This window comes from Natator depressus, chromosome 11 (assembly GCF_965152275.1).
Source record: "Natator depressus isolate rNatDep1 chromosome 11, rNatDep2.hap1, whole genome shotgun sequence".
In the NCBI taxonomy this organism is placed as follows: Eukaryota; Metazoa; Chordata; order Testudines; family Cheloniidae; genus Natator; species Natator depressus.
In genome coordinates, this window is record NC_134244.1 from 46,749,154 (window position 1) to 46,775,795 (window position 26,642).

General features: G+C 41.2%; 1 protein-coding gene across 3 annotated transcripts in view; it reads right to left on the reverse strand.

Annotated features, from left to right (window-relative positions):
* Positions 1-11,013: 11,013 nt before the first annotated feature.
* Positions 11,014-26,642, reverse strand: part of PDE1A (phosphodiesterase 1A) — a 350,612-nt gene continuing 334,983 nt past the window's right edge. Inside the window, exons 15-17 of one of the 3 annotated variants that reach the window (XM_074967720.1) lie at positions 17,206-17,487; positions 15,648-15,935; positions 11,014-11,424 (exon numbers count right to left, since the gene is read on the reverse strand). In XM_074967720.1, the coding sequence (XP_074823821.1) occupies positions 11,027-11,424; positions 15,648-15,935; positions 17,206-17,487 (968 nt within the window). In that variant the 3' untranslated portion in view covers positions 11,014-11,026. The remainder of the gene's footprint in view (positions 11,425-15,647; positions 15,936-17,205; positions 17,488-26,642) is intronic. The other 2 variants (XM_074967721.1, XM_074967722.1) reach the window with 2 other exon arrangements.

The window sequence follows — 26,642 nt, forward strand, 5'->3', positions numbered from 1 at the left end:
AAGCTAGGTCAGCCCCCCTCTCAAGTTGCTCTTCCTCTGTCTTCCTTTCTAAAGCTGTTTATCAGAGCTGTGTGAAGGATGGAAGTTCTATTTCATGAAGGATTTCAAGATTTCTGAATCTGGCCTCATTCTAAACTGAAATAAAAACTGAAAATTTCAAAATTTTCCATGAAGTAAAATTCTGAAAAGAAATGTTCATTTTGGGTCACACTACCTGTTTCAGTTTGATTTTAACTTTTTATAGTTTGTATTATAAGCTATAATGAAAAGTTAAAGTAAACCAAATAAGTTTCAGAACAAAAAAATGAAATGTTTGCTCCTACAATCGCAAAACAGGATATCTGGACATAGTTGGAACTTTCCCCCTCCATTTTTCCTTCAAAGTTAAATTCCAGCAAAGTTGATCTGATGTTGTGAAGTGTTCTGATTTTGATGGACCTGCATATTCCAAAGGAATATGATTCAGGCAAGGTTTCTCTGGGCAGCATTTTGATCAATAGCTCAATTGCTTTGTTCTTTGAACTTACCTTATTCTTTATCCACATAGCATATGTTTTTCTCCTAATTATCATTTAAGGATCAGGGCCCTGATTCAGCATTGCCTTGCGCCTTACACCAGCGTCAAAGTGGATTAAAATACTACCAAATCCCCCTTTGCACGGATGTAAATAATTACACCTGGTGTGGGGAAAAGTATGAAGTGAGGTCCAGGAATCTACCACGTCTCCTTTGACTGACACTTATATGCCAGAGAGTGATCAACGGATGTCATCTGAGCCAACGTAGATTACATTTCCACATTGCTGATGTGGATTTTCCTGTTGCTAGTCTATCTGGTTATGCTCCAGGAGGCTTTGAGTGATCAATTGATACTGCCCATGTGTGTTTTATACTACTCGTAGTTACTGGATAGTCCTCTACCGTCACACAGATTGATGCTATAGTCAGTCATTTTTAGTCACAGATTCACTGGCTTCTTAAATGTTATTTCTTGACACATTAAGGATATGTAGTTTTTTCAGGAGGTGTTTCCTTGGAAACTTTTGATGGTCAGTTTTGCATGAATGCTGGCCTGAGGATGAATCAGGTTTGGTTAATGAACTAGGAGTGCCTGCTAGAGTTAAATCTAAGAGTAGGTGCTAGGACAGCAGATCCCAAATTTTGCCATTGCATGGACCTCCTCTTAGTAGATATAGGGTGTCAAGAACCATCCCCCCCTCTATGTGCAAGCATGGTGACACCACCTTGCCTTGCATTTACAATCCCCTCACATCTTTGTAGCGACTGCAGTAGTTGCTTACGCATTACCATTAGGAATTTATGTGTTTTTAGTTGTCTTTAAAGCATTGTGTTTTATCCTCTTAAAATATTTAATCATGCTGTCTCCCTTTGCTCTTCATTTACTCTCCTCTCACATCTGTTCTGTTCTTCTCAGCATAAAACAAGCAGCAGCAGCCAGCACCTGTGTCATCTCTCCACAGAGCACTAGCAAGTGCTCCATAGACCTCTGTTTGGAAACTGCTGGCATGGGAGCTGGGACTTGGTGGCCAGATACTATGGTGATGGGCAACACATTAGACATGTAGATAGATAGATAGATATAAAACTAGGACATGCAAAAATGTCTGAGAAACAGAGAGATGCTTGTTGAAGCAACTAACTCTGGGTTGGATCATAAGCCAAATTTGCCCATGCATGAAAAGGAAAGGGCTCTGATCACCCGGGGGAGATAAGCCCCTCTGCCCCCCGCTAGCATACCCACAGGAGGTAATGGTAATGCTACTTCTTGTGGTCCCAGAAGGGCAAAGGGAACACTAGGGTGGTGCACACCCATCCAAAAGGAGCATGTCTATGTGGGTTGGGGCATAGCCAGGGTCCCACTCAGCATGCACAATGGCTGGTGACTTAAAGGCCATCACTGGAGAGAAGGGGTGTACCTTTCACCCAGGGGTCCCAAGAACCATTGTGGAGTTTGCCCTCTTCATCTTTTCTGGAGGCATTACACTTCCCTGTGATAAACAGACATAATGTGGTACAAATTGACCACTGGCTTTAAGAGCCAAACCTTACCCCATATTCTAGGGCACTGGGGTTACAGATATATGGTAGACACTCTTTGCGTGAATAAGTAGAAGCTAGCCCAACCCAAAAAAGGCCAGTTCACACCAGAACAGTAGCTTTTACACAGTCATGTCCCCCAACATAAAAGACCCCTAATATCTAAAAACACTTTCCATTATTCATGTTACAGAGGAGAGATGCCTTTGCACAATTTGTGGCAGCGTAGTCAGATGAAACCGATGCCCAAGTGTCCAGGCAGAATGTATATTCTTTTTCTTACTTATTTCCATTGGGTTAGCAATATATGTCTTTGCTCTGCAGCTATGCACATGTGCCTAACTTTAAATGAGCAACTGTACTATATATAAGTAGCAGTTCTCAAATTGCTTTTCCTTGCATGAGAGTTACGCATGGGTACTCTGGAAGCACATTGGCATTACCAGATGAAATGAACACTCCCTTCCCAGTTCGGAGTGAGGATGTTGATAGTGCCCTGCAGCGATGGCTCTCTTGTTTGCTGAGTGTTACATCACTTCTACACAAGACACTTGCTCTCACTGTATGGAAGACCCAACCCTTTGGGTATCACAGACAAACTGCACGGTTCCATGGACTTCTACTGTAAATGTGATGAGAGCATCACCTACACTCTGGAAACCTCAACTGAAGAGTGAAATAGTGTTTGCTTTCTTGAAAATGAAGGACAAAATGTATGAACAAGGCATAGCAATGTTCAGAGATCATTCCATTATTTATACAAGGTCCTGAGAATTCTAATATTTACAGGGAATTTTATTATTCCACAATCAACTTGCTTTAGATAGTTTATGTTTTTCATAGAGCACCAGGTCTCTGTAGAACCAATTGCTCATGATATCTGTCATTGTATTCTACAGTCATCTTCTCAGCATATTTTGGTTTGCTTTCTCTATACTGACTGATGCCCTTTATCCTGAAGGATCCAGGCTACTTTAAAGACTGTGAGGCCAGTTTTTCAAACTAGGTGACTATCATAGGACAACCATTTCTCCCTTTGGCTATTCACATCAACACAAGACATCTGTAACAAGGTGGGAGAGTATCTGTTTATCCATGCTGTTAGCAGGTGCCAGGGACCCTGCCTAAAGCTGTTGATGTTCTACAGACTCATTGCATCAGATACGGCAGTGTGCAAAGTTCTTATCCCATGTTTAGGAGAAGAGGTGATTTAATGGAAAATGGCATCTTCTTAAAATACGTTCGTATAACAGCTTGAGATCCTTTGCTCCAGTAGTATAAGAGGGAGGAAATGCCTGAAGATGTTAAGCACTAGTATGGAACTCATCTCTCGTTATATGTTCATTTGCATTTTTTTCTATTTTTAAACTCCCAAACAAACCCCGTTTTATAGAAATATTTTCATTAAAATCTGTAAATATAAAATACTAGTTCTTATACAGACGATAAAACCCTGAGTGGACTTACAGGACAAATATGTATTTAAGGGTATCCCATCCAACTCTTTCCTTTACCACAGCATTTTTTTGGTCATTTTTAGTTTTACATTTTATATATTCCCCTTTTTTGCAGAGCAAGTGTGGTTTCCTCTCAATGATTATATAAAGCAAAGGTTCTGTAGTCATCTGTTGTCTCATTTTGTACTAAGATGGTAAGATCTATGGTGCTGGGACTCTCTCTTCATTCTGTGTTTGTGCAGCACCTAGCACAATGAGGTCTGGGACTGGGACTCCTAGGCACTATGGTAATACAAATAAATAATAAATAATAATAATATGTTCTTCTTTGTTCTTGATGTTTATATAGTAAAGACAGTGAATACCATGGCAAGTTTACAAGTTTTACATTGTTACGTTAAATGAAAAAGTACTTGCTGTCTTATGGGGAGCATGGATGGATGGATGGATATTGTGTCCATTGGTAACAACATATACTTTAGAAGATTGAAACTATATTTCACTTTCACTGCTGGCATACTTTATTCATTCATGACTCCCTGGAGCCCTCAACAGGTAGCTTTTCTCAACTACCTCGGTTTTCACTTCTATGGTCACCTGTTCCTGCTCAAAGAGAGTCCATTGTCCTCTTCCACATCTGACTCTTAATTAACTCATTGACTTGCTTTTCCCTCAACCCTCCCTTTCCACCCACGGAGAAAACGTTTTTAGCAGGAAGCAAATATTGATTCTTCTGATGGCATGGTGTGCCTTACGATCACGTTTGTCCAGTGGGACTAAAGAGTTTACATGAGCTGCAGGAGGAAACAACATAACTGTCTTCCTTTTTCTCTTTGGTACATTCCTTAATTCCATTCTGTACTCAGACATTATTTGTCTCTTACACTTTTGTCACCAAAGAGCGTACAAAAGTCAGCATGATACACCACAGACTGTAATAAACACTGGTTGGCTGGAAAACAGAATGTCCATCCCAGGGGACATTCAGATATTTTGACATTTGTTTTCATTCTGAATTGGGAGGAAAAGTCAGAATACAAAAAATGTTCACGGAACTAAATGTTCCAAAAAATTGCAGTTCAGAAATGTGAAAGCAAGAGGTTTGTATATTTTTGACTCAAACATTTTAAAATAAAAAACATTGTTTTGAATTGGTATTTTGACTTAACATGAATTAAAATGACATTTTTAAGGCAACCATTTCAAAACAAAATGTTCATTTCGTTTCAAAATGTCATCTTAAAAGAAATGTTTTTGTTTTGACTATCTGCACAGAAAATTAAAATATTTTGACGAAACTGGCATCTTCCCAAGAAAACAGACTGTGATGAAACCACATTTTCCAGTGAAGAAATTTTCCAGTTGAAAATTTTCAATAAACTCTAGATATGATATACACCAAGAAAGCGGAAAATGAGTTGCATTAGAAAGTTGTTCATTTGCACACTTAAAATATTCTTGATGGTGGATTATATTAGTTTATATAGCAAATCAATTTCTGAAAGACTTTTGTAAAGGATTACTCTATCTCCTCCCTTTTAAATGGTTAAATTTTGTGTTCCATTAAGGCTTGCTTCTAGAATCACTTAGCACAGTTTTAATCAACAGTGCTTTGAAATACAACAGTGACCCAACACACTGTGGGTATTATAGATCAAGCTTTTATTTTATTTTATATTTTTGCACTAAATACTTTGTTAAAGGGTGTGACAGGATAAGGTAATTCACCCCAGTTAGAATGGATTTACTGTAGGCTGGTCTGCTAGTTTTAATGTGCAGAGGTTATTTTGAATTATGATAGTTTTGAAATGGAAATGCAAAGTATTTTATTTTTAAGGCTGGGATTTCCCTTTGGTATTGGATGTTGCAAATTAATTTAATCTTAATTTAATTGCACAGACTGGAGTTTTGCATACTGCCCATTTTCTGGATAGCACTGACACAGTGTTACACACTCTACATAGGTAAGTACACTGGTAACATGCAGGGTCTGCCTCTTGCTATGTATTTGTGCAATGCCTAGCACAAGGGAGCCATGGCCTCAGTTGGGGCTTCCAGACACTACTGTAATACAGTTAATAACAATATAAATGTAAAATCAGACAGCTACAAAGAAGTTCAAACCCGGGTTTATTTATTTCTCTCATCAATGGCACCTCTGTAGGTATGTAACTGACTTCAGCCAATCTCAGTAAAATGTAATACGTTTTCCACATTGCAGTAGAGATTAGCAGAGAACTACAGGTAGAAACTTTTTTACCTGCTACAGCACACTGCTAGATTAAAAGGAGCTGTAACATCCAAGCAAGGTGACTAAGGCTTTGTCTACACTGCTCCACAGTTCAGAAAAAGGGGGTGTTACTAAGCTGGGCACACTAGTGCTGCACTGTAACTCTCCCGTGTAGGCACAAACTTAAAGGTCCCTAAAAGGATGACATTAGTGCAAATTAGGGACCTTTACATTCATGACCACAGGGTCCACATGGGGGAATTACAGCACAGCACTTTGGTGTGCACTGCAGTTCATATCCTCATTATCCATATTGGAGAGCAGTGTAGACATGGCCTTAGTCACAAATTATACGAGATCCCTCCTGTTTATTAGATTCACAAAATGGGAAATATTGGAATTGGCCAGGAAAATTTCTAAACTACAGATGGTAGAGTCAGACTGAGTTACTGGTAAAGAAAAATTAAAGGAGGTGCTGAAGTGATTCCTTTCCCAGACTAATGGTTTAGTAGGTGCATCACACACATTTCTGAAGTGAGAATGGTAGTCAAAATACCTAGCAGCTCCTCAGTCTGGGCAGAAACAATTCATTTTATATCTGGCTAACAGTGGTTGTAACTTACTGGACCAGTTTGTACTTCTGATAGATTTTAATTCTTGGTTTCCTTTTAAAAAGAAAAAAATATAAATATGGAACATTACATTTACAAAATAAACCAGACTATCGTGATCAGAAAACAAATAAAATTCAAATAATACCTAGGGTGAAAACTCCCTTTAACTTCAGTGCAGCCAGGATCTCACCCACAGAATATACATTACCTGACTTTGATAGCTTGCTGAAGGCAACAAGAATATTTTGTATAAACTAGTAATTTCTGATAAAGTTAATGGGAACTGAGCATCCAAATGCATAGGCAGCCTTGAAAATCTCACTCTTTTTCTTGATTTATTCACTAATCTCAACTAGGCACACAAACATCAAATCCATTTGAAACAGATAGTGCTGTCAAATTATGGATTTACTTCTATTTCATATGTGACTTTACTTTAATGATTTGCTAATATCCAATATTCCTTCTTAATTAAGAAAATTGGAAACTCTCCACTACATCGTGTGATTTTTATCTATGTTGGAACATGGAGGGAAGCAATCACTGAAGCAGATGGTTGAGACTAAATTCAACATCGATTGATGAAAGGAAGTCTCACAGTATGATGCCTGCAGCTGATCACTCATTGAACTTGGATACAGAAATGCCTGCTATACGCGCCCCCCCACCCAATGCATTTAAATTTAAGCTACAGCTAAATGCAATCTAAATGACTGTCCAGATTCCTTATATTGTATCGTCCTACTGCATAATCTTGTGGTTCAGTCTGAAAATAGCTCTAGATGCACTCATTGCAAGACAAATCAGAGTAATCAAGATGGTAAGATCCTGGGAGCAGGGAATTTGTTTTATAGCAGTATAAAATGATATTTCCACCAGTAGCTCCATATGAATGAATGAATAAATAAGCAAACACATTCATACAGTGTATCAGGCCTGCTGACAGGGGTGTGCAAAGGGGACAATTTGCTAGGGGCCCAGGAGATTTAAAAGGGTTCGGGGGCCCCCGGCCACTGGTGGCGCAGCGGGGCTAAGGTAGGCTTCCTGCCTGCCCTCGCTCCAGCCGCTTCTGGAAGGGGCCGGCATGTCCCTGCAGCCCCTGAGGGCGGGGGCAGGAGGTCTCTACGAGCTGCCCCCAACCTGAGCACTGACTCCACAACTCCCATTGGCTAGGAACTGCTGCCAATGGGAGCTGCAGGGGCGGTGCCTGAGGACAGCGGTGTGCAGAGACTTCCTGGGCCCCCCGCCTAGGAGCTGCTGCCAGAGGGATGTACCGGTTGCTTTTGGGAGTTGCCCGAGGGTAAGCGCTGACCCCTGCACCCTCTCCTGCACCCCAACTCCCTGCCCCACCCAGAGCCCACACCCTAGACCCAAATTCCTCCTAGAGCCCGACCCCACTCCTCCTCCTGCACCCCAATCCGCAGCCCCAGCCTGGTGAGAGTGAGTGAAGGTGGGGAAGAGCAAGCAATGGAGGGAGAGGGGATGGAGTGAGTAAGGGGCAGGGCCTCAGAGAAGGGACGGGACAGGGGTGTGGTCTCAGGGAGGGGGCAGGGCAAAGGGCTTTGGGTTTGCGCGATTAGACAGTTGGCAAGCCTTGTGCGTGCATGGGGGGCCCATTGACTGTTCTGCCTGAGGGCCCAGAATTGCTGTCGGCGGGCCTGCATTGTATCTGGGATGAATAGTTTCCAAATGAAGTAGAAGTAAATTTCAGAACCCAGAATGGCACTAAAATAATTATAGTTTAGCACATTGTCTATCAACAGCATGCAATGAGCAATACCCTTCATATGTTCCCATCACTGCTAGCGGGATGATGATTAACAGTTGATGGCAGACTTGGATATGAGCCCTCTTCCATTTCACTTAGTTTCTAAAGTCACCTTCATTGCAGTTCAACTATTATCTGAAAATCTGTAGTGAATCTAACCTAGTGTGGTTGTGCTTCCTGTGGCAGGAGCACTAGCCCTGATGTTTGCTCCAGGCAGACATTTAACTGTGAAGGCTCAGACGCATCACTGTTAGATAAATTAGAGGAGACAGAATTTATGTTTTGGACCATAAATCAATCTCTGGAGGTGACCTGGACCTTAAAAGGGTGGCGTGACTACTGCTGCTACAGTCTAATAATAGGATAAGTTAAATCTGCCACTGCCATGACAGACTTTAGGCTTACAAGTCCCTACCTCTGGCTTTTTTTATAGCATGTCCTAGGGTCAGTTTGTACAGAAATGAGCCTTCTGTATGGACTATTTAATTCAGTGGTGCAGGATATAGGCATATGAACTCTGGCTTGTAGTTCAGGAGCTTGACTGACATTATTCACACCGCTTCATTAAACTCAGTTATTGCCCTCCCACTTCCTTCCTTTTTAGCCCTTTAATTATTTATTTCTCTCTAAAACAAGTATACAAACAAACCCAAAACACTTCCCTGGTCTATCGCAGCTTTGTACACCCTCTTTTTTCTGCCCTCTTCCAGCTAAATAAATAATTTCTAAACCATTTGACCCTTGGAAAGTAAATAATTCCAATGAAGAAAAAATCAAATGTAAATTACCAATTTCATAAACTGCAGTCCTGATGCCTTAAAATCCTGCCTGTCCTACAGGGGATTTCCTACCACATGAATGATTTCCTTTCAATAACACTGAGTTCTCGTAAATAATGATATGCTCATTGCATAAGAAAGGTGGAATTTATGCTGCAAGACCTGTATGCCTACAACCATACTTTGTCAATTTATTCCATGATCTGATCAGATTTCTCAAGCTATCCAGGATCTGACTGAGTCAATGTTTGGATGGAAGAACTCCAAGAAACATCTAGGTGCTGCAGAAATAAGCACTGGTGGTGCAGTAATGACCCTTAGTACAAGATGGCTGTTATACCTCTTTTATGGGCACAGCAAGTCGTGCCTCTCCTTGGGCTCCTCCTCTAGTGCACAGCCGGCATTTTACCTTTCTAAGGCACTTCATTTTCAACCTGCCAAGGCCCAAATGTAGCATGCAGCATGTGACAAAAACCCAAAATGAAAGAGAGAAAAAATATTCATTTAGGAAACAAAGTACTGGGGGATTCATTCCTTTCATAGGAATAATCCAGTCTAGAACCTCAGCTTTGTGATCCTTTACTCTGATGAACAAGTTTCAACAATAAAAATGAAAGGCCATCAAATGTGTGTGTGTAGGTCACGCTGGGGATAAAATGAGGGAGATCTCTCAAGATGAGGGACAATTGAGAGATGTGCTGAGCAACACTTCCACGCACTGCTGCCCAGGCAGTGCCACTCATCTCCCAGTCTCACAAGGCTCAGCCTTATGGAAGACATATCCAACGTTTGAGCTGGGAACAGAGCATGCGACTGCCTCAAGCCCCTAACGTACAAGACACAGGGAAAAATTAAGCAGCAACTTCGTTTGGTTCTAACTAATTTTTCTTCACCTGCAGGAGAATAGGGCTCTTACATGTTCAGCTCTGATCAGTGGCAGCACCATGGAGAACAAGGGCTACTCTCCCAAAACACGTTGCTGCAAGCAAATAAGTTGGTGAGGAGCAGGGATTGGGAGGAGCCCTGGCTCGGTCCCTGTCACTCAGTGGCCATGATAGCTGGCTAGGTGGATGTGGGGGAGGAGGGGTAGAGGGAGAGGGGAGCAATCAGGTCCATGAAATGAAGTGGGGTAACACATTCCTCCCTCAGAACAAGGGGAAAGTAGGGGATGAATTGTAGCGCTCAGAGCCCCAATTCATTCTCTGGTCTCTCCTGGGGCAATGCAGTCATGTGTTGCCTCTTACTCAGGATGGATTGAGAACACGCAATCTAGCCCATCATAAAAATGTACAATACACCAGGAGAGAGAGTTGGATCTTCATGGCTCATGCAAAGATGTGAAGGATCCTCAGCCCAGGAGAAGAGTTAGAGGTAATACTTTCTTCTCAACATCCCATTCTTTTAAAGCTTACTTTAACATCAATTTCAGTACTGTTTGTAAGTTAAAATGGAATATCACACAGTACCTTCCTTCTACTTAGATCAAGTCCACTGTCACTTGGACACCTTGACAATGGTGATCATATGATCACCAGAGTGCAGACCACAGCTTAGGTCATTAAAACCCTTTTCCTTTTCATCATATTGCATTACCATGGATCTTCTTTGGCTATTCCATCCCCTTCCCCCTCAACTTTCCAAATTTTCACCTTCCTTATTACTGATATGGCAATTTTTTATACCTATTTAATGATCAAATTACATCAGCTTAAAGTGATCAAAATAAATGGGGGAAGTTGTATTCATTTTTAGTACAAATGATTTGGTTCATGAAGTTTTGATCATAAGTGCCTACAATAAGTGAGAAGCCCTGTAATAGCCAAAGCAGAATTACCTATTCAAAAAGAAAATGGGAAGCAGTTTCTACAGAGTTTATGTAATTTCCCAGTAACTTAAACTTCTATAGCTGCAAATACATATCTAAAATTATTTTTAAATTATATGAATTCAACTTTCATATTTTTGGTATTTTAGGCCAAATCATTTACTATTCAATATCAAATACTTAATATCAAAAAGGTTAAATTTATTCATGTCAAATGGTTTTTATTTGATGACACTTCAGTTTCTACATATGCCTGAGAAAGGGCCATTCCTAAACTGCAGGCTCGAACAACTACTTAACCGGACATTTTATGGATGTCAAAGCTTAATAGGGATGTAACAGACACAGCGGCAGCTCCACCCTGCACCACTTCGTTAGACTGAGGTGTGTTTTGTGATGAGATATTACCATTCAATGGGTCAGTGGGCTGTGTTTCTTGCTGTGCCTCGGTGAGATCTTTCTGGTTTGGATCAGAGTTAGTGAATTTCTCCGAGCTGGATGCGCTAGGAGGACAGTCGAAAGTTATAACTTGTAGGACGAAAGAACTGGGAGTGGAGCTTCTTGGTAAAGTTGTGTCATCGCTTCCCTGACTACTCTCATTTTGTGTCCTTGTTGTTTCCTCCTGTAATTGTGCATCTGCGGGTTTTCTGCTTTGGTCTTTTTGCTGTTCACCAACATTTCTCACAAGTTCTTCTACAGAAAGGGAACAAAATATGTAAATTAGATATGAAATATATGTTGCAGTTGCTTTGATTTCTTAGCAATGGCTCTGTCCTAGAGTTGGACTTGGAAACATTGTGCACATGGGAATTCTTTGTCACTTTTAGTGTTAATACATGTGCACTGGTTTGTTTAAAGTGGGTCAAGTTCTGATCTCAGTTACACAGGTGCAACAGAAGTGGTGGCAGCTGGATTCGGTGTTTGATCTTTAATCAGTACTTCCATCTGCAGCTGGAGTGGCAAGCATTCCAGGAAAAGCAGTGCACACATGGGAAGGGAAAGAATGGAAACAGGATGAGATCACTGCTAAGTGCCATTCCATTTAGCAATGCTGTTTATGGCAGCAATGCTAGAGGGAGCAGAGCTCAGCAGCTCCCAAGACAGGTAGACAGGGAGAGCCGTGCAGAAAGAAGGTAGTGAAGAGAGCTGTGGCAGCTCTGGAGGAGAAGGAATGAACCCTGGAGGGAGGAAGAAGACATCAGGGCAAAACTGATGGCAAAGAAAGAGAACCCAGGATGGAGAGAGCTTTAGGGGGTTACACATTTGTGCTATAACAACAACAGAAGCAACAGTGGAGAGGAGACAAATCTCAAAGGAATAGTACTTCAGAGGGACAGACAGAGAGGGAAGGGAGAGACTGATCCAGGAGGCCAAAGCTCAGTTGCAAGAAGAGAACTGGAGGTAGGGAAAGAAAGGTTGGGGGGATGGCACGGAACTGAGAAAAGGGAAGTTCAGGAGGACAGAACTTGAGCATGGGAGAGAGTTTGATAGGAGGAGCTGGAGGATAGAGAGAGCAGGGGATGGAGAAGACTTGTATGGGAGGGGAGGGAGAGCACACTTTGGTGTGGGGATGGAAGGGTTGACAAGAAGAGGGCCAAATGGCACATGAGGGCTGTTTCCCCTGTTATTAGAACACCTGCTGTTTCCTATCTCTTAGGTTCAGCTTTCAGATCCCTTGATACTTCCATGACAGATGTAAAATATCCCCAGTTTTATGAAATGACGAGCATTAGAATTTGAACTGTAACTCCACGAACTCTCTGGGCATTATTGTGTGATTTCCCAAGCCCACAGTTTTCACCACTGCTAAAGGAGGAAAGCAGGCCCTGTTCTGCTAGCATGACATTGCTAGCCTGACTGAGAACAAACTTCAGTTTTGTGAGTGCCCAAACCTAAACCCAGACCAAAACTGAGCATGTGGTATTATGGAGAGGTAGAAGCATCTCTGCAGCACAGGTTGTAACCACATTACCATTATAAGCTGAATTTATCACCTCCATACCACTCTCCTGAACCCTCATGGCATGTTCTTTTGGAGGGCAATTTGGCCTCGGAGGTGGGAGGCAAAAGAAACATTCCCTCCAAATCTGAGACAAGTTCACGAGATGTTTCTAGTATATGGAGGCTTAAACAATTAGGTGCTTTCCCTTCTTTTTCAGTTCTTATGATTTTTTTGTCCGGTTATAGCTTTAAAAAGGGGAGGAACTTCACAATTGGTTTATTGATCCAAACTGCTTACAAACATTAGAGAAACAGGAAATGTCTCCTGGATTCTATAACTGAGGGGGACTTTTGATGTCTTCATAGCTATAGCTTCCTCTAGGGACCTGCTGCAGAACTGCGAGGCACAACTGGCTGTGTTAAAAGACATTATGGAATCTGTAGGTGTAGTTTGGAAGCAATTTTCATGCAGTTCTACAAGTCATATTAATTAAAGCAGATGTCATTCATGGCATAATCTACCTAAGGCTTTTGTCCCAAAGAAACTAATTTACATATCATATTTGTTGGTGAATATAGGCTTCCATATGGCAGAGCCACAAGCATTTTCCTTGACTTTATCAGAAAGCCCAGGAAATTCCAAGGCAAAAAACAATGTTTAAGTTGTATCAATAAATTGAGGAAAAAAAACTTTAAAAGAACATTGAACTATAAAACAAAACAGAAAATGGAAAGAATGGAAATTATAAATTAAGGTCATACAAAAAAAATTACAATAAAATAGATATTAGAAAGTATGTACCATTAACATCATTCAAATAATCTTAGCCTGTCCTTACTGTGAACAAACGGTAACTGGAGATAATCTTCTGTTTATAAGTAGGGCTGTCAAGCGATTAAAAGCATTAATTGTGATTAATCGTGTGATTAAAAAAAGAATCTTGATTAATCACACTGTTAAACAATATTTCTTTAAATATTTTTGGATATTTTCTACATTTTCAAATATATTGATTTTAATTACAGAATAGAATACAAAGTGCATAGTGCTCACTTTATATTTATTTTTGATTACAAATACTTGCACTGTAAAAAACAAAATAGTATTTTTCAATTCATCTAAATACAAGTACTGTAGTGCAATCTCTTTATCATGAAAGTTGAACTTACAAACATAGAATTATGTACAAAAAAACAGCATCATCTCCAGCAAATGTAAACAAACTTGTTTGATCGACTGGCTGAACAAGAAGTAGGACGGAGTGGACTTGTAGGCTCTAAAGATTTACATTATTTTGTTTTCTAGTTCAGTTATGTAACACAAAAATCTCCATTTGTAAGTTGCTCTTTCACAATAAAGAGATCGCACTACAGTAATTATATGACGTAAATTGAAAAATACTATTTCGTTTGTTTATCATTTGTATAGGGCAAATATTTGTAATAAAAATAATAAAATAAAATGAGCACTATACACTTTGTATTCTGTGTTGTAATTGAAATCAATATATTTTAAAATGTAGAAAAACATCCCAAAATATTTAATAAATTTTAACTGGTGTTCTACTGTTTAACAGTGCAATTAAAACTGTGATTAATCGTGATTAATTTTTTTAATTTCAATTAATTTTTTTGAATTAATCGCGTGAGTTAACTGTGATTAACTAACAGCCCTATTTATAACACAGTATTGGAGCAGAGTTAAGGTTAAGTGTTCTTAAAAATGCATTTCAATACTCTCCATTTTTAAGATCACATTTATCTACGATTTCTAATTTTGAGAATGTTATATTCCAATATTATTTTACGATGTTTTCCATTTAAATTTCTACTACTCTAAAGAAGGAATACTATTTCAACTCAGGGTTAAGAAAGTTTTCTGAGCGGAAAAAAGATGAAATGCAGTTTTTGCAGACCTGAGATGGTATTTCAGGAAAACTTCAGAACAGAATTTTAGTTTGCTATGGTACAACTGATGGCTGTACTGCTCAAGTTCATAACAGAAGTTAATCTTTTGAAATAGTCTCACATCTCTAGATCTTTTGAAATATCCTCACCTCCAATATTCTCACATATCTTAGTCTGTACAGTGAAAAATTGAGCATCTTAGAATTAGTCTTGGAAAAAAGTCATTTCTGTTCTTCCAAAACTTGGGCTGACAAAGGAAAATTAGCATTTTTATCTGAACAGTACTGAAGGCCTATTCTAGATTATTATTGTACTGGGCCCTGGTTTCTAAAAGTGCCTCTGACTGGTAGAGATCAGTTATCTATTTATCTAAATGTTTACACCATGCTCATCACAGGTTGAGTGAGTGCCTATGGTTGGTGGCATCTGAATCAGGAAGTAGGACAGCTAGGGTGTGGCGGTTTACCTCTGTTACTAAGGGCTTGTCTACACAAAGAAGTTATCTAGTTTTATACCGATCTAAGATTGTCCACACACCACCTTAATTAAATTGGGGAAACAGCACTCACTGGTGTAACTTTGTGTGCAGACCAGGCCTAACAGATATTGGTAAATGGGAATATGGGAAAACTTACTATTTTCAATTCTAATAACGTTCCATACAGTGGCATTTTGGACACCATGAACCGGAAACTGTAGATGAATGTTGGACTTTTTATGGCAACCACTATATGCCTGCTCAGCGTGATAGCCAAAACAAGTCTGGTATTCTTATCTCAACAAGCACAAAATTATTTGAATATTATCACAAATTGTTTGGGTTCTGACCGTACTATTACTCTTGGTCACCCATTAGATAACTTGCTAACTTAATTTACACAGTAAATTTGATAGGAGCGGAACTGTAACTGGTTAATGGCAAAACTCCCATTGGCTTCAGTGACACCTAGAGCAGGCTGATATCACATCCATCCCTGCACAGCCTGAGTGTGCGACACATATTTTTTCAACCACGATTTATGCTACAACTATTGCTTAATCAGTCTTGAAATCTGAATAGTGATTACCATTCCACAGTGATAAGATCTCCATGTCACTCTTAGTTAAATCTGCCTGAAAAAAAGAAAAGTTAGTGGTCTGTTCTTGAAAAGTTTTGGCAGGGTAATCACAGGGATGGGTTAATGGTTGGGTTTCAGGTTCAGGATAGTCAGGTATATATTCCTCAATGATGATATCATCGCTCTCATTAGGACCCAGACTTCTTGTTTTTGGTATCATGTCTCTCATCTCTTGTATATCTGACTCTATGTCCCGACCCTCCTTACTCCATGTAGGTTCATTCCCTATGAAATCCTCTGCAAAACAGGAATAGAAAGAGAGAAATAAAACTAGGAATCCTTAGCTGATAGAGTACCTCAGCTGTTCATGGGTTATGTTGTATGCTAGATAGAAAATATAGACTGCTCCTTTCCAGAACAATTAAAAACATATCCCATTATTATACAAGAGCGATACATTATATTGGAGGGCTAGCAAGAAAATATGATCTGTGGTATCTGCTGCATGCTGCTGGTACCCAGCTCACTGACTCTGCCTTGTCCGATCACACTGCTGTGACGGATGCACTACTTTCAAAATGAGAATGGGGCTGGGATTGGGGCTATTTGGTGACTCAACCCAGACAAGACTGAGGTAGCGTTGGTACTAGGATAAGAGAAGTAGGCTGACCTGATGCGTTGGCCAACTAGTGTTCTGATTTTGTAGCAGAGCCCCTGGCATTAGCCTCACCCCTGTGGCTGGGCTTGCAGCCACCACACCAGCCAACCTGCAGCACAGCGCTGTGGGGAGTAAGGTTCTGCCCCCTTTAAGTGCACCCACTACCATTGACAGCCAGCGCTGGAGCTGCTGCATCAGTGTAGCTCCAGCCTTCCTCCAGTAAAAGCCCCACACAGTCACCAGTCTTCTGGCTTAATGAGAGTCTGAGCCTTGAAATCATACCCAGCTTTCTTGTGTGCCAGTATAGGATGTGATCACCAGCCCAGTTTAATGAATGTACATCTGAACAAGAAACGGGTTCTGATCACTACAGCGCATCTGAGAAAATATTTTTTCAGGGAGGATACTCCAACCTCTAAAATGTGTTGTTTTGAAAATAAGATATTAAAACATCCCAACCTGTTTTCAATTAAATTGCATAGTGGTTTATCAAGGGCCTTCACTTAAATGAAGTTGGCAGCAGCCTCACCTATCGCTGGTTACAGCAAAAGGAACCCTTAGCCCAATCCTGTACTGAAGGTCATTAATCCCAGAGGTAAAAATAGGCTGTAACTTGGCTATTTCACTGAAATCTTGCAACTTCATTCTTGCACTGTTGTTCGCAGTGAGTAGAAGCAGTCACCTCCCTTGATCATTGTGGAGGAATCAAAAGAATCAACAGGTATTACAGACCATCTGGCATCCTACTCTGCCTTTAAAGCAAAGCTATAGGAAAATACGAACTCCCTTCAGAAGCTAGATCCCTCCAGGAACTAATACCCACTCATACTTATGCATAAACACAACATCTGTCTCTAGATTTATTAGCATTTGATCCATGTGGGAATGTGGTTAATGACTAAGGATTACCATATGATTCTGTGGTCTCCATAGTGTCACTGTCCTGTGGCTGTAGGAGCTCTGAGTCTGCATTATAAACTAAAAAGTTGATTTCCATTGGCTCAGCTGTGTTACTATCAGGGTACTGTAGTACAGAACCAGTGAGAACATTTGGTAGTGGAGTTGAGACAGGACAGGATTTACTAGACAGTACACAATCTTCTCTACGTCTTGATGCTTTCTCCTGTATTTCTACATCTGCTCTTTTACTGTCTTGGTCTTTACTTCTGTTACTTTCTTTTCCTGATATGTCTGTAGGAAGGTGAATGAAAGAGAGAAGTAAACTTGCAACCTCTCATCTGTAAAATAATTGTCTTATATGTATAAGATTCATTTCTGGTTCAAGTTAGCGTACCATTAGAGTGTCTACTAACAAATGTTGGTGAGTGCATAAGGGGAAAACAAAAAATTTTAATTGCAAAAAGCAGTACATCAAGATTCAGCCTACTTTGCAACCACTTACAGATAATAAAAATTCTATAGTGCTAAACTCCAATAAAATCTTTGATGAATTGAACTGTTGTTTCTTTACTTATAGAGAGACTAAAATAACTAAATTTGTTTACATAATATCACCAGTAGCACTGAAGCAATTTAAAGCTAATAGTTTACCAAATTGGTGAGAGAAAACAAATCTATCTTCAGTATGAACAATATCTATTAATGTCCCTCCTGACCTCTGTCAATGGGAAGGCAACTGGATTTACAGTTGGTCTCTATAAAACCTTGCATATTTATGTTTTATCTTTCTAGTACCACCATTGCTTGGGCTCACATTTTTTGCAGGCCTCTGAACAGTTGTATGTCAAAAATTTGTGAACTAGAATCACCACTGTCAGTGTGACAAATGTCTTACTAGAACAGAGAAAAGCTATACATTTTTGCATTAGTGACATTTTTATGAACATATTTTTTCATGAAATTACATCACAGTGAATCAATCACCTCCACTCAACTTCCTCATAACAAATACCTTGAAGCTTATGGCCAAGCAAAAAAAATTTTTTGTAGGAAACCTACAACTCCACTCTAGGGTCTTCATATTCCTCTTCTCCATACAGTCCTGTCTTTTGGATCACAAAATCTTGCCATTATCTGCACAAACCCCATAGACACCGGTGGTTAGAAGGTCTGTGAAACTTGAACATTGAACAGACCTGACACTGGTCCACATTCAATTGTGTCCTGTGTTAATGAATGAGTACTAATTAACTACAACCTAATGTCTGCTAATGGTCAATGAATACTTTCTGCTAACTGTTTTACGGGGTATGAATAAGAGCAAATTAGGTAGCTAGCTAGATAACTACTGCCCATGCTATATTTTAATAATCTGGCCCATATTAAAGAACATCAGACAAAACAAATGGAATTTTCTAGGACAGTCCCTAGTAAAATTTCCAAGAAAAACTCCAATGACAATTCTGCAAATGGGTGCAAACACTTGAAACCCAAACCTTGTCTATGGGTTGGTGAAATGATTTAACATAGGTACAATAGCTGTGTTTGAACACGGTCTTCTTCAAAATTCAGGGCCTGCACGCTCATGCAAATGGTTCTGATAAGGTAAAAGAATCCCTGGAAACAACTATGTCAATTCCATGTAGTTAGTGTGTCCACAAGTAATTTATCTGCTATATAAAAAAGGCCCCTTTTCAAATTGTTTTAAAAATTGATTTTTTTTTGAAATTGTGATTTATTACTGTAACGTACTGGGAACTTAATAAATATATAGCCAAAATACTTTAAAAATATTATTTAATTTTTTTAACAAATTGCAATATCCTCCATTGCCACAGAGATTCTAATCCTATTATCCCAGAATCAAACCAATTCTGATGGAAACTGGCATAGTGTTGACTTGCACTGCTGTCAAACATGAAGACAGGTGAGAAAAATACCGACAATGATTCTTTCCCACAGAAATCACTGAAATGACATTGTAAGCAATAACATAAGCCTCTTTGTAGGCTGACCAATAAGTAATTCTATATGCTATATAGTATACAAACTTAAAATAAAAATCAAGGGATAAATCATAAGACACAAAGTAAATTCCACAGGAATTTAACCTAACAAACTTATTTTCCTGAAAGTATATCATAGTGTAAGTCATTCTGACTGACTTTCAGCCACTTTCAGTACTAGCAGTAAATGTCAGTATCTCATAGCTATTTATAGCTTCCCACTTCTAGGTTATGAAACAAGTTAATCACAGCATATGACATCATAAATTCCACTGCAACCTGCGTAAACCATGGTGCTTTCGATGTCACAGCATAGCATTATATATTTTGGGATACCCTCAGTAAACCAGGAAGTTCCAAGGATTTCATAGACACAAAATATTTGTTAAGGGTTAGTTAACCCTTATTTGAATATTGAATGCCCTCCTAGTTTGGTTATCATTATTATGTATTACTCTAGCGCCCAGTCAGAGACTCCCGTTGTACTAGATGCTGTACAGACACAGAACAAAAAGGAGTTTAGAGTCAGAGCATAGACAATAGATGGATACAAATACACCCAGTGGTGAGCTGGAGCCGGTTTGCACCGGTTCGCTAGAACTGTTTGTTAAATTTAGAAGCCCTTTTAGAACCGGTTGTTCCGCGAGGGACAACCGGTTCTAAAAGGGCTTCTAAATTTAACCAGCCAAAAGTGGCGCCTTAGACGCCGACTCCACGGGTGCTCCAGCCCTGGAGCACCCAAGAGGAAAATCTGGTGGGTGCAGAGCACCCACCAGCAGCTCCCCGCCCCACCCCCGGCCCCAGCTCACCTCACCTCTGCTCCGCCTCCACCTCCTCGCTCTGCTTCTCTGCCCCCTCCAGGCTTCCCGCGAATCAGCTGTTCGCATGGGAAGCCGGAGCAGGCTGAGAAGTAGGCTGCGGCTTCCTGCTCAGGCCCAGGGAGGCGGAGGTGAGCTCGTGGGGGGGCGGGGCGCGAGGAGGGCTGCCCGCGCCGCAGCTGGTCACCCGGGGGGGGGGCAGGGGAACCGCTCCCTGCCCCAGCTCACTTCTGCCACCCTCAGCCTGAGTGGGAAGCTGCGGCCTGCTTCTCAGTCCTCCCCGGCTTCCCGCTGAACAGCTGATTCGCGGGAAGCTGGGTTGGGGGCGCGGAGAAGCAGAATGGGGCAGTGCGTTCAGGGGAGGAGGCGGAGCGGAGGTGAGCTGGGGCCGGGAGCGGGGCGGGGAGCTGCCGGTGGGTGCTCTGCACCCACCAAATTTTCCCCATGGGTGCTCCAGCCCCGGAGCACCCGGGGAGTTGGCATCTAAGGCACCACTTTTGATGTGATCAGTGGGGGGAATGGCCGGTCCCCCTTCTCCCCCCTCGCTATGCTCCCCCGCCCCTAGGAGCCAGAGGGACCTGCCGGATGCTTCCTGGGAGCTGCCCCAGGTAAGCACTGCCGGGACTCCCCTCCTCACCCCCCAGCAAGTGCCTCTGGCTCTTAGGGGTGGGGTGGGCACCCACTACGGTGGCCCACGAGACCCTCCTGCCCGGTTCTGGGGGCAGCCAGGGGACAGGGGAGGGGGGTGGATGGGGCAGGGGTCCTGGGGGGGTGCATCAAGGAATGCGGGGGCGTTGGATGGGGCAGGAGTCCTGGGGGGTGGAGGTGGGCAACGACCCATTCGTGGGGTGAGGAGGGAACCTGTTGTTAAGATTTTGGCAGCTCATCACTGAATACACCCCTGGGTGAGTGCAAGGAAAAAATGAGACATATTGGTCCGAATGACAGGCAGTGGTCTCAGCACACCAGCAACCTAACTGTTGTCAAGTTTTTTGTGGGCATCATGTCAGAGGAGAGTTTTGAGGAGGGTTTTGGAGGAGAATAATGACTCTGTTTTGTGGAAGTTTACGGGGAACTTCTCCCATGCATGAGGAGCAGCTTGATTAACAGAGGCATTCAGCACAGAAAGCTGGGCTTAATTCTGCTTTTATTTTTGCTTTACTGTTGAGTTTTAAAGTGGCAGTTGACTAAAAAGCCCAGACAACTCATAATAATTTAGAAAGTAGGAGAAATATTTAATAAGGAGCATATCTGGGAAGTAGTTGTCTGTGGCCAAATAATTATGCATGTGGAATGGTATATTTTTCCAGTTTAATAACAGTGATCTATAAAATATGGTATGCAACACTCAGAACAACAATGGACATGTCTATAACCTGTCAGCAAAGATCACACAGGGAAGGTTTCGTCTAGGATGGCAAAGAGATGGCAAAGAAAAAAACACTCCTCATAATCAAGCTAACAGGATGGTCAAATGAAAATCATTAATAACAGATGAATAATTTTGGGGAGATTATTATTAGGGCTGCTCGAAAATTTTCCATAAAAACTATTTTTTGTTAGAAAATTGGGTTTTTTAACCAACTAAATTTCTTTTCATGAAAAAGGTCTGCTTTGTGAAGAAAATTTTGATTCTTTTGTTAAATAAAATGAATGTCCAAAAACGTAACTTTCAGTTTTCACCTGAAAAACAAAATATTTCAACTGAAAATTTTCTATTTGGATATGTGGCTATAGTGTCTCATGGGAGTTGAGTCTGATTGCCTCATGTTCGTACTTGATTTTTATGCGCTGGGCTTCTGTACCTCACTCTGTACCTCAAAGTAGCACCTTGGAACCCCAATATTCACCACGGCGATGTTTTGTACAAAGTATGCCTTGTGAGGTATCATAGTCTTGAACAATAATATCCTGTTGGACTGTATGTACTATCATTGTATGGGAAGGTATGAAGTATTACTGTGTGTTATTGAAATATATTGCCAGGTTGGGAACACCCACAACCAGTCTGTCAATCACAACAAAGGAATAGCAATCAATAACCAGACAGCGTTAATGGCTCATCAACACACAATCCACTATCCTAAAGTCTTCCAGGAGAAAGCACGTAGGCTTAATGGAGACCGCCCGACCAATGGGGGCTTACTAACCCCCACATAGAATCATGGGACTGGAAGGGACCTCGAGAGGTCATCTAGTTCAGTCCCCTGCAACACATCAAAGATCTTTCCCACAAGATGGAAGAAAATATGAGAGAGAGACAGTGGCATCATCACTTGGCATCTCTCCAGCCCACCCCCCGACTCAACACCTGGAGGAACATCTGGAGGACAAAGACTTTGAACTGGAAGGTAGTTCTTGTCTGTGTATTGAGGATTTGTAACCTGCTTGTACCATTTGTCAGGCTAAGACACTGCATGATTCAAATTGTGTTTAGTTTGTAGAACTTAGGCTGTACATTTATTTTTACTTCTTAAGTAACTGACTTTGATCTCTACACTTGCTACTTATAACAACTTAAAATCCATCTTTCTGTAGTTAATAAACCTGTTTTACCTAAAACAGTGTGTTTTGGCTGAAGTGCTTGGGAAATCTCAGCTCAGTTTACAAAGGCTAGTGTGTGTCCACTCCACATTAAGGGAGTGGAGAACTGGATAATGAACTTACACTGGCCAGGCTTCTGACCAGTGCAAGACAGTACAGTTCTGAGGTGAGAGACTGGGGAGCTGGGGGGAATTGGCTGGAGCCTTCTATTGTTGGTTCATGAGTGGTTGGGAGAGCATTCATGTAACTCAGTTGGGTGTGTCCCTGCCCGTGAATGTCTGTGTAAGTGCAGTATCTGCCAGAGGTATATAACTTGACATCAGCATCACAGTGTGAGGACCAGCCCAGGTTGGTGGGACAGAGGCCTCAGCAGTCTCACAGTGCAGGTTGCACCCCGGGGACCCCGTCAGAGCTTCTCAACCAGACCTTATCTCCCACAATACAGCATGGCCATGGAACTCCCATGACGCACCACTTTCCCTCACCAAGAGAGCACAAAGACCATGATGCATTGTGCACCCTATGGAAAATAATGGGAGTACGGAGCATCCAAGTTACAACTCCCATGAGTCAGCATGCCATTATTTCAAAATCAAAATATTTCTGTTTTCGTTTTTTTGCTGAAAAGCCAACTGTCTGTGAGGGGAAAAAAGCATTTTCTGACCAGTTCTAATTACTATACATCATCTTTTGTGAACAATTATCAGGTCTTGATGCTTCCATTTCAACGACATTGTCCTTCTTTAACATAATATGTCTTCTAGTTACTGTTTTCTATATAATCATGTTTTGTATAATGTATTTTCTTAATTAAAGCACAGGAATGGTGTAGGAAATAAAGCACTACTTCACTGGATGTACACACTGTGGAGTATTAATTGAAACCTCCAAGAGTCCCGTAACACAAGTGGCAGAGGAATGTTTCTTAAAAGAAATTAGAGTAGACTGATAGAGTTCAGTGGAGTTACACCATCAGGGAATCTGGCCCAGCATGTGAATTTAGTGTCCATAAAAGATGCCAGACTGAATTCCTTGGAGAATGAAGTCTTCCATCCTCCACTGTAAAGGAACAATACTAAGACCAGCAATTACGTGAAGTTCCCTGTACTGCCCCGCTCATGTGTCTTACTCTGATCAGTTCAGTCAGAAGGTGTGAAACAGCAACATGCTGCAGGAGAGAGGACACTGAACTGGCAGTCTCCAGAAGATCTATTTCAAACTCTTCCACTGACTCACTGTGTGACAGAAAGCAAGTTGCTTAACCTCACTGTGCCTCAGCTTGCTATCTGCAAAATGCAGATAATTGTTTGCAGTGATGGCCTCAGGATTCTAGAGACAGAAGATGGGTGAGGTAATACCTTTCATTGGATCAACTTTTATTAGTGAAAGAGACAAGCTTGGTGTAGCTCAAAAACTTGTCTTTCACTAACAGAAATTGGTCCAATAAAAGATATCACTTCCCCTATCTTTCCCCTCAAATGCAGATAATGATATTTACCCATTGTTGTGCTTTTTGATCTATGGATGAAAAGTGCTATACAGGTGATAGTGATGATTATTCTTGTGGAACTGTAAATTCAGTTGAAAATAACTGATTCCGCCAATCACTGACGGTTTTTACTAATAAGCCTTATATTCAAAAACCTTAAAAAGAAAACTGTCAATTTATAATTTAATTTTTATGTGAAAATCTCTGTGTTTCAACTTCTTTGTCCTGAGGAAAGCTATACAATATGAGTGATCTTATATGGTATTTTTAACCTTTTGTCATGACATTTGTGTTACAGCCTGCTTTCTCAATAGATCAATAACTCCCAGTCCCTAAAATCAATTTAGAGATTATTTACTCTAATGGAACCACCTATAAAACTTGTCTGAGTGTCTTTACAGTCAAATTGTTATCAATTATCATCGCTGCAATTATCAGCTGCCATCACTGCTATCTGTTGAAATATGCACAAGATTGAATAGTCTCTATTATAAAAGTGATGAAGTGAACAAAGACAGATTATATAGTTATTAGGGGTTTGGAATATTAATTAAACATCAAGGCTTTCAAATTAGAAACCCAGATGTTTGATCATTATGATAATCCACTGTTAACTGCATCTCCTTAAAGGCCTCAAACATTCCACTAATCCTCCAGTGGTGAAAGGTTGAAGACCCTTAGGCTATAGAGCACTGAGCTCCTATGCCATCAATTATACAAGACATGGCCTTTTTTTAGCAAAATAGAGTCATTCATTTAGTGGGCCTTCTGTTAAGGAAGCTCTTGAACAGCTGTCTAAGTAGGTTGTGTGTAAACACTTTCCTTACCAACAGGGGTTCTTTGCCAGATAAAGCACTTTGCTCCTGCACAAGATGTTTACTCTGAATCAATATTCTAGAGAGTTAGTAACTATCTCTTCACAATGGGGCAGTGCAAGCAGCCCTGACTACTGATAGATCTTCATGCAAGTGCCCATGACAACACCACCACCAGCTGGGCCTGGATCCCCTGCTCTGTTCTGCCTAGCCCAGGTATGCAACAGACACTATCAGCCCCAAAACCTGGGCAGAGTTGCATCCCAGCCAGTGCTATAGCTTTCAAGATAATGTATCAACCTGGTAGGGGGCAAGAGGCAGTGAGTTCAACTCCTACTCAGAAATTTTTAATTTCCTTCCTTTTTTAAAGTTTAATTTAATTTGTACCTGGTTGTTGTTATTTTCGAGAGAGGCCATTCCTTCCAAGCCCATGGAACTGAGTTGGCAGTGTGGAAAGCAGTGTCCTGTATGTGCAAAGTCTACAAGCAGGAGTGCAGATGGCCCTTTTTAGCAGCAGAAGTGCTACTGTCAGAGTCAGCTTGGGAAGCACGTATGGCGATCCCTGCTAATGGCAGGAATGGCAGCTAGCACAGAACTTCCATGATAATAGATATAGCCTTCTTAATAATACATCCAGCTCTTTATGGTTTCTAATAAATTATCCAGCTGAGAAGGACAGTGGTAATGGAACACCCCTGTTGCCTGCTAGTGATTTACTGCCAGTATTTCCTTCCTCACTACATGCTAAAGTTAATACATGGATAAGACTCAACTTCAGTAGTAAACCCAGAGCAACCTCAGAACTTTACAAGAAGCAATAGAGAAAGAGACAGCAGCAGCAGATCTAAAAGTGCCATAGATCACGTCACAAACAGCAGAAGTTTGAAGAATGCAGGTAGACCTCTAACCAGGTTGAGGTGAATTCAGGTTGAGGTAAAATAAGACACTTCTGAAGAGTCACCTAAAGCTCAAGTCAAACTTGTGTGGGGTCCGAAAGGAATTTAGTTAACTTTTTTTTTCCTTTTTTCCCCATACAACTGTCCTTCTGGGTTTCAGGCAAGTACAATGGGCCCAACCCAACTCGCACTGAAGTCAACAGACAAACTTACATTCACTCCAGTGGGGCTGCACTGGAGCCTAAATGAGTAGCATCAAAACACTATTTTATGACACTATCAATTCTTCTGACATTTGCAGCCCAACCAGAAGCAGAAAGTATTGGAAGAATGAAGGACACGTGGCAGATGTTGGTTACATCTCTTAATGCCCTACTGGAAGGTGCTTAGATACTACAGTGATGAAAGCAATATAATAACCTGTGTAAAGCAGAAGTCTCACAAGAAAGCTAGTTCTTGCAAGATTTTTGAGTCTAGTTTTGGAGGCTCAAGAGCACCATGTAAATTGGCTTGGCTCTTTTCTTTGGTGCCTGTGATGGGGTGTGCACCCCACACCAGCCCTGGTAGGGTAAATGAGGGTTTGAGAGGCCAGTTAGGTCAACCTGGCATCACCGGAGAGAAGGAGGGCCAGGGTTAACTGATAATGAAGCCCACCTGGGAAAGGGTTGGGAAGGCATAACAAAACCAGGAGGCTGAAAGCAGAATGGGGCCACAGGGAAGGTTACAGGGAAGCCTCCAGGAACAAGGAGGAAGTCCAGGGGAAGAGTAAGTCCTGGGATATTGTCCTGGAATAGCCCGAGGAGGGGCTGAACGCTGTCCAGAGAAGGCATCTGGACAGTGGTCCTGTTGGACTTCATAATCCCAGAGGGGCTGGACTA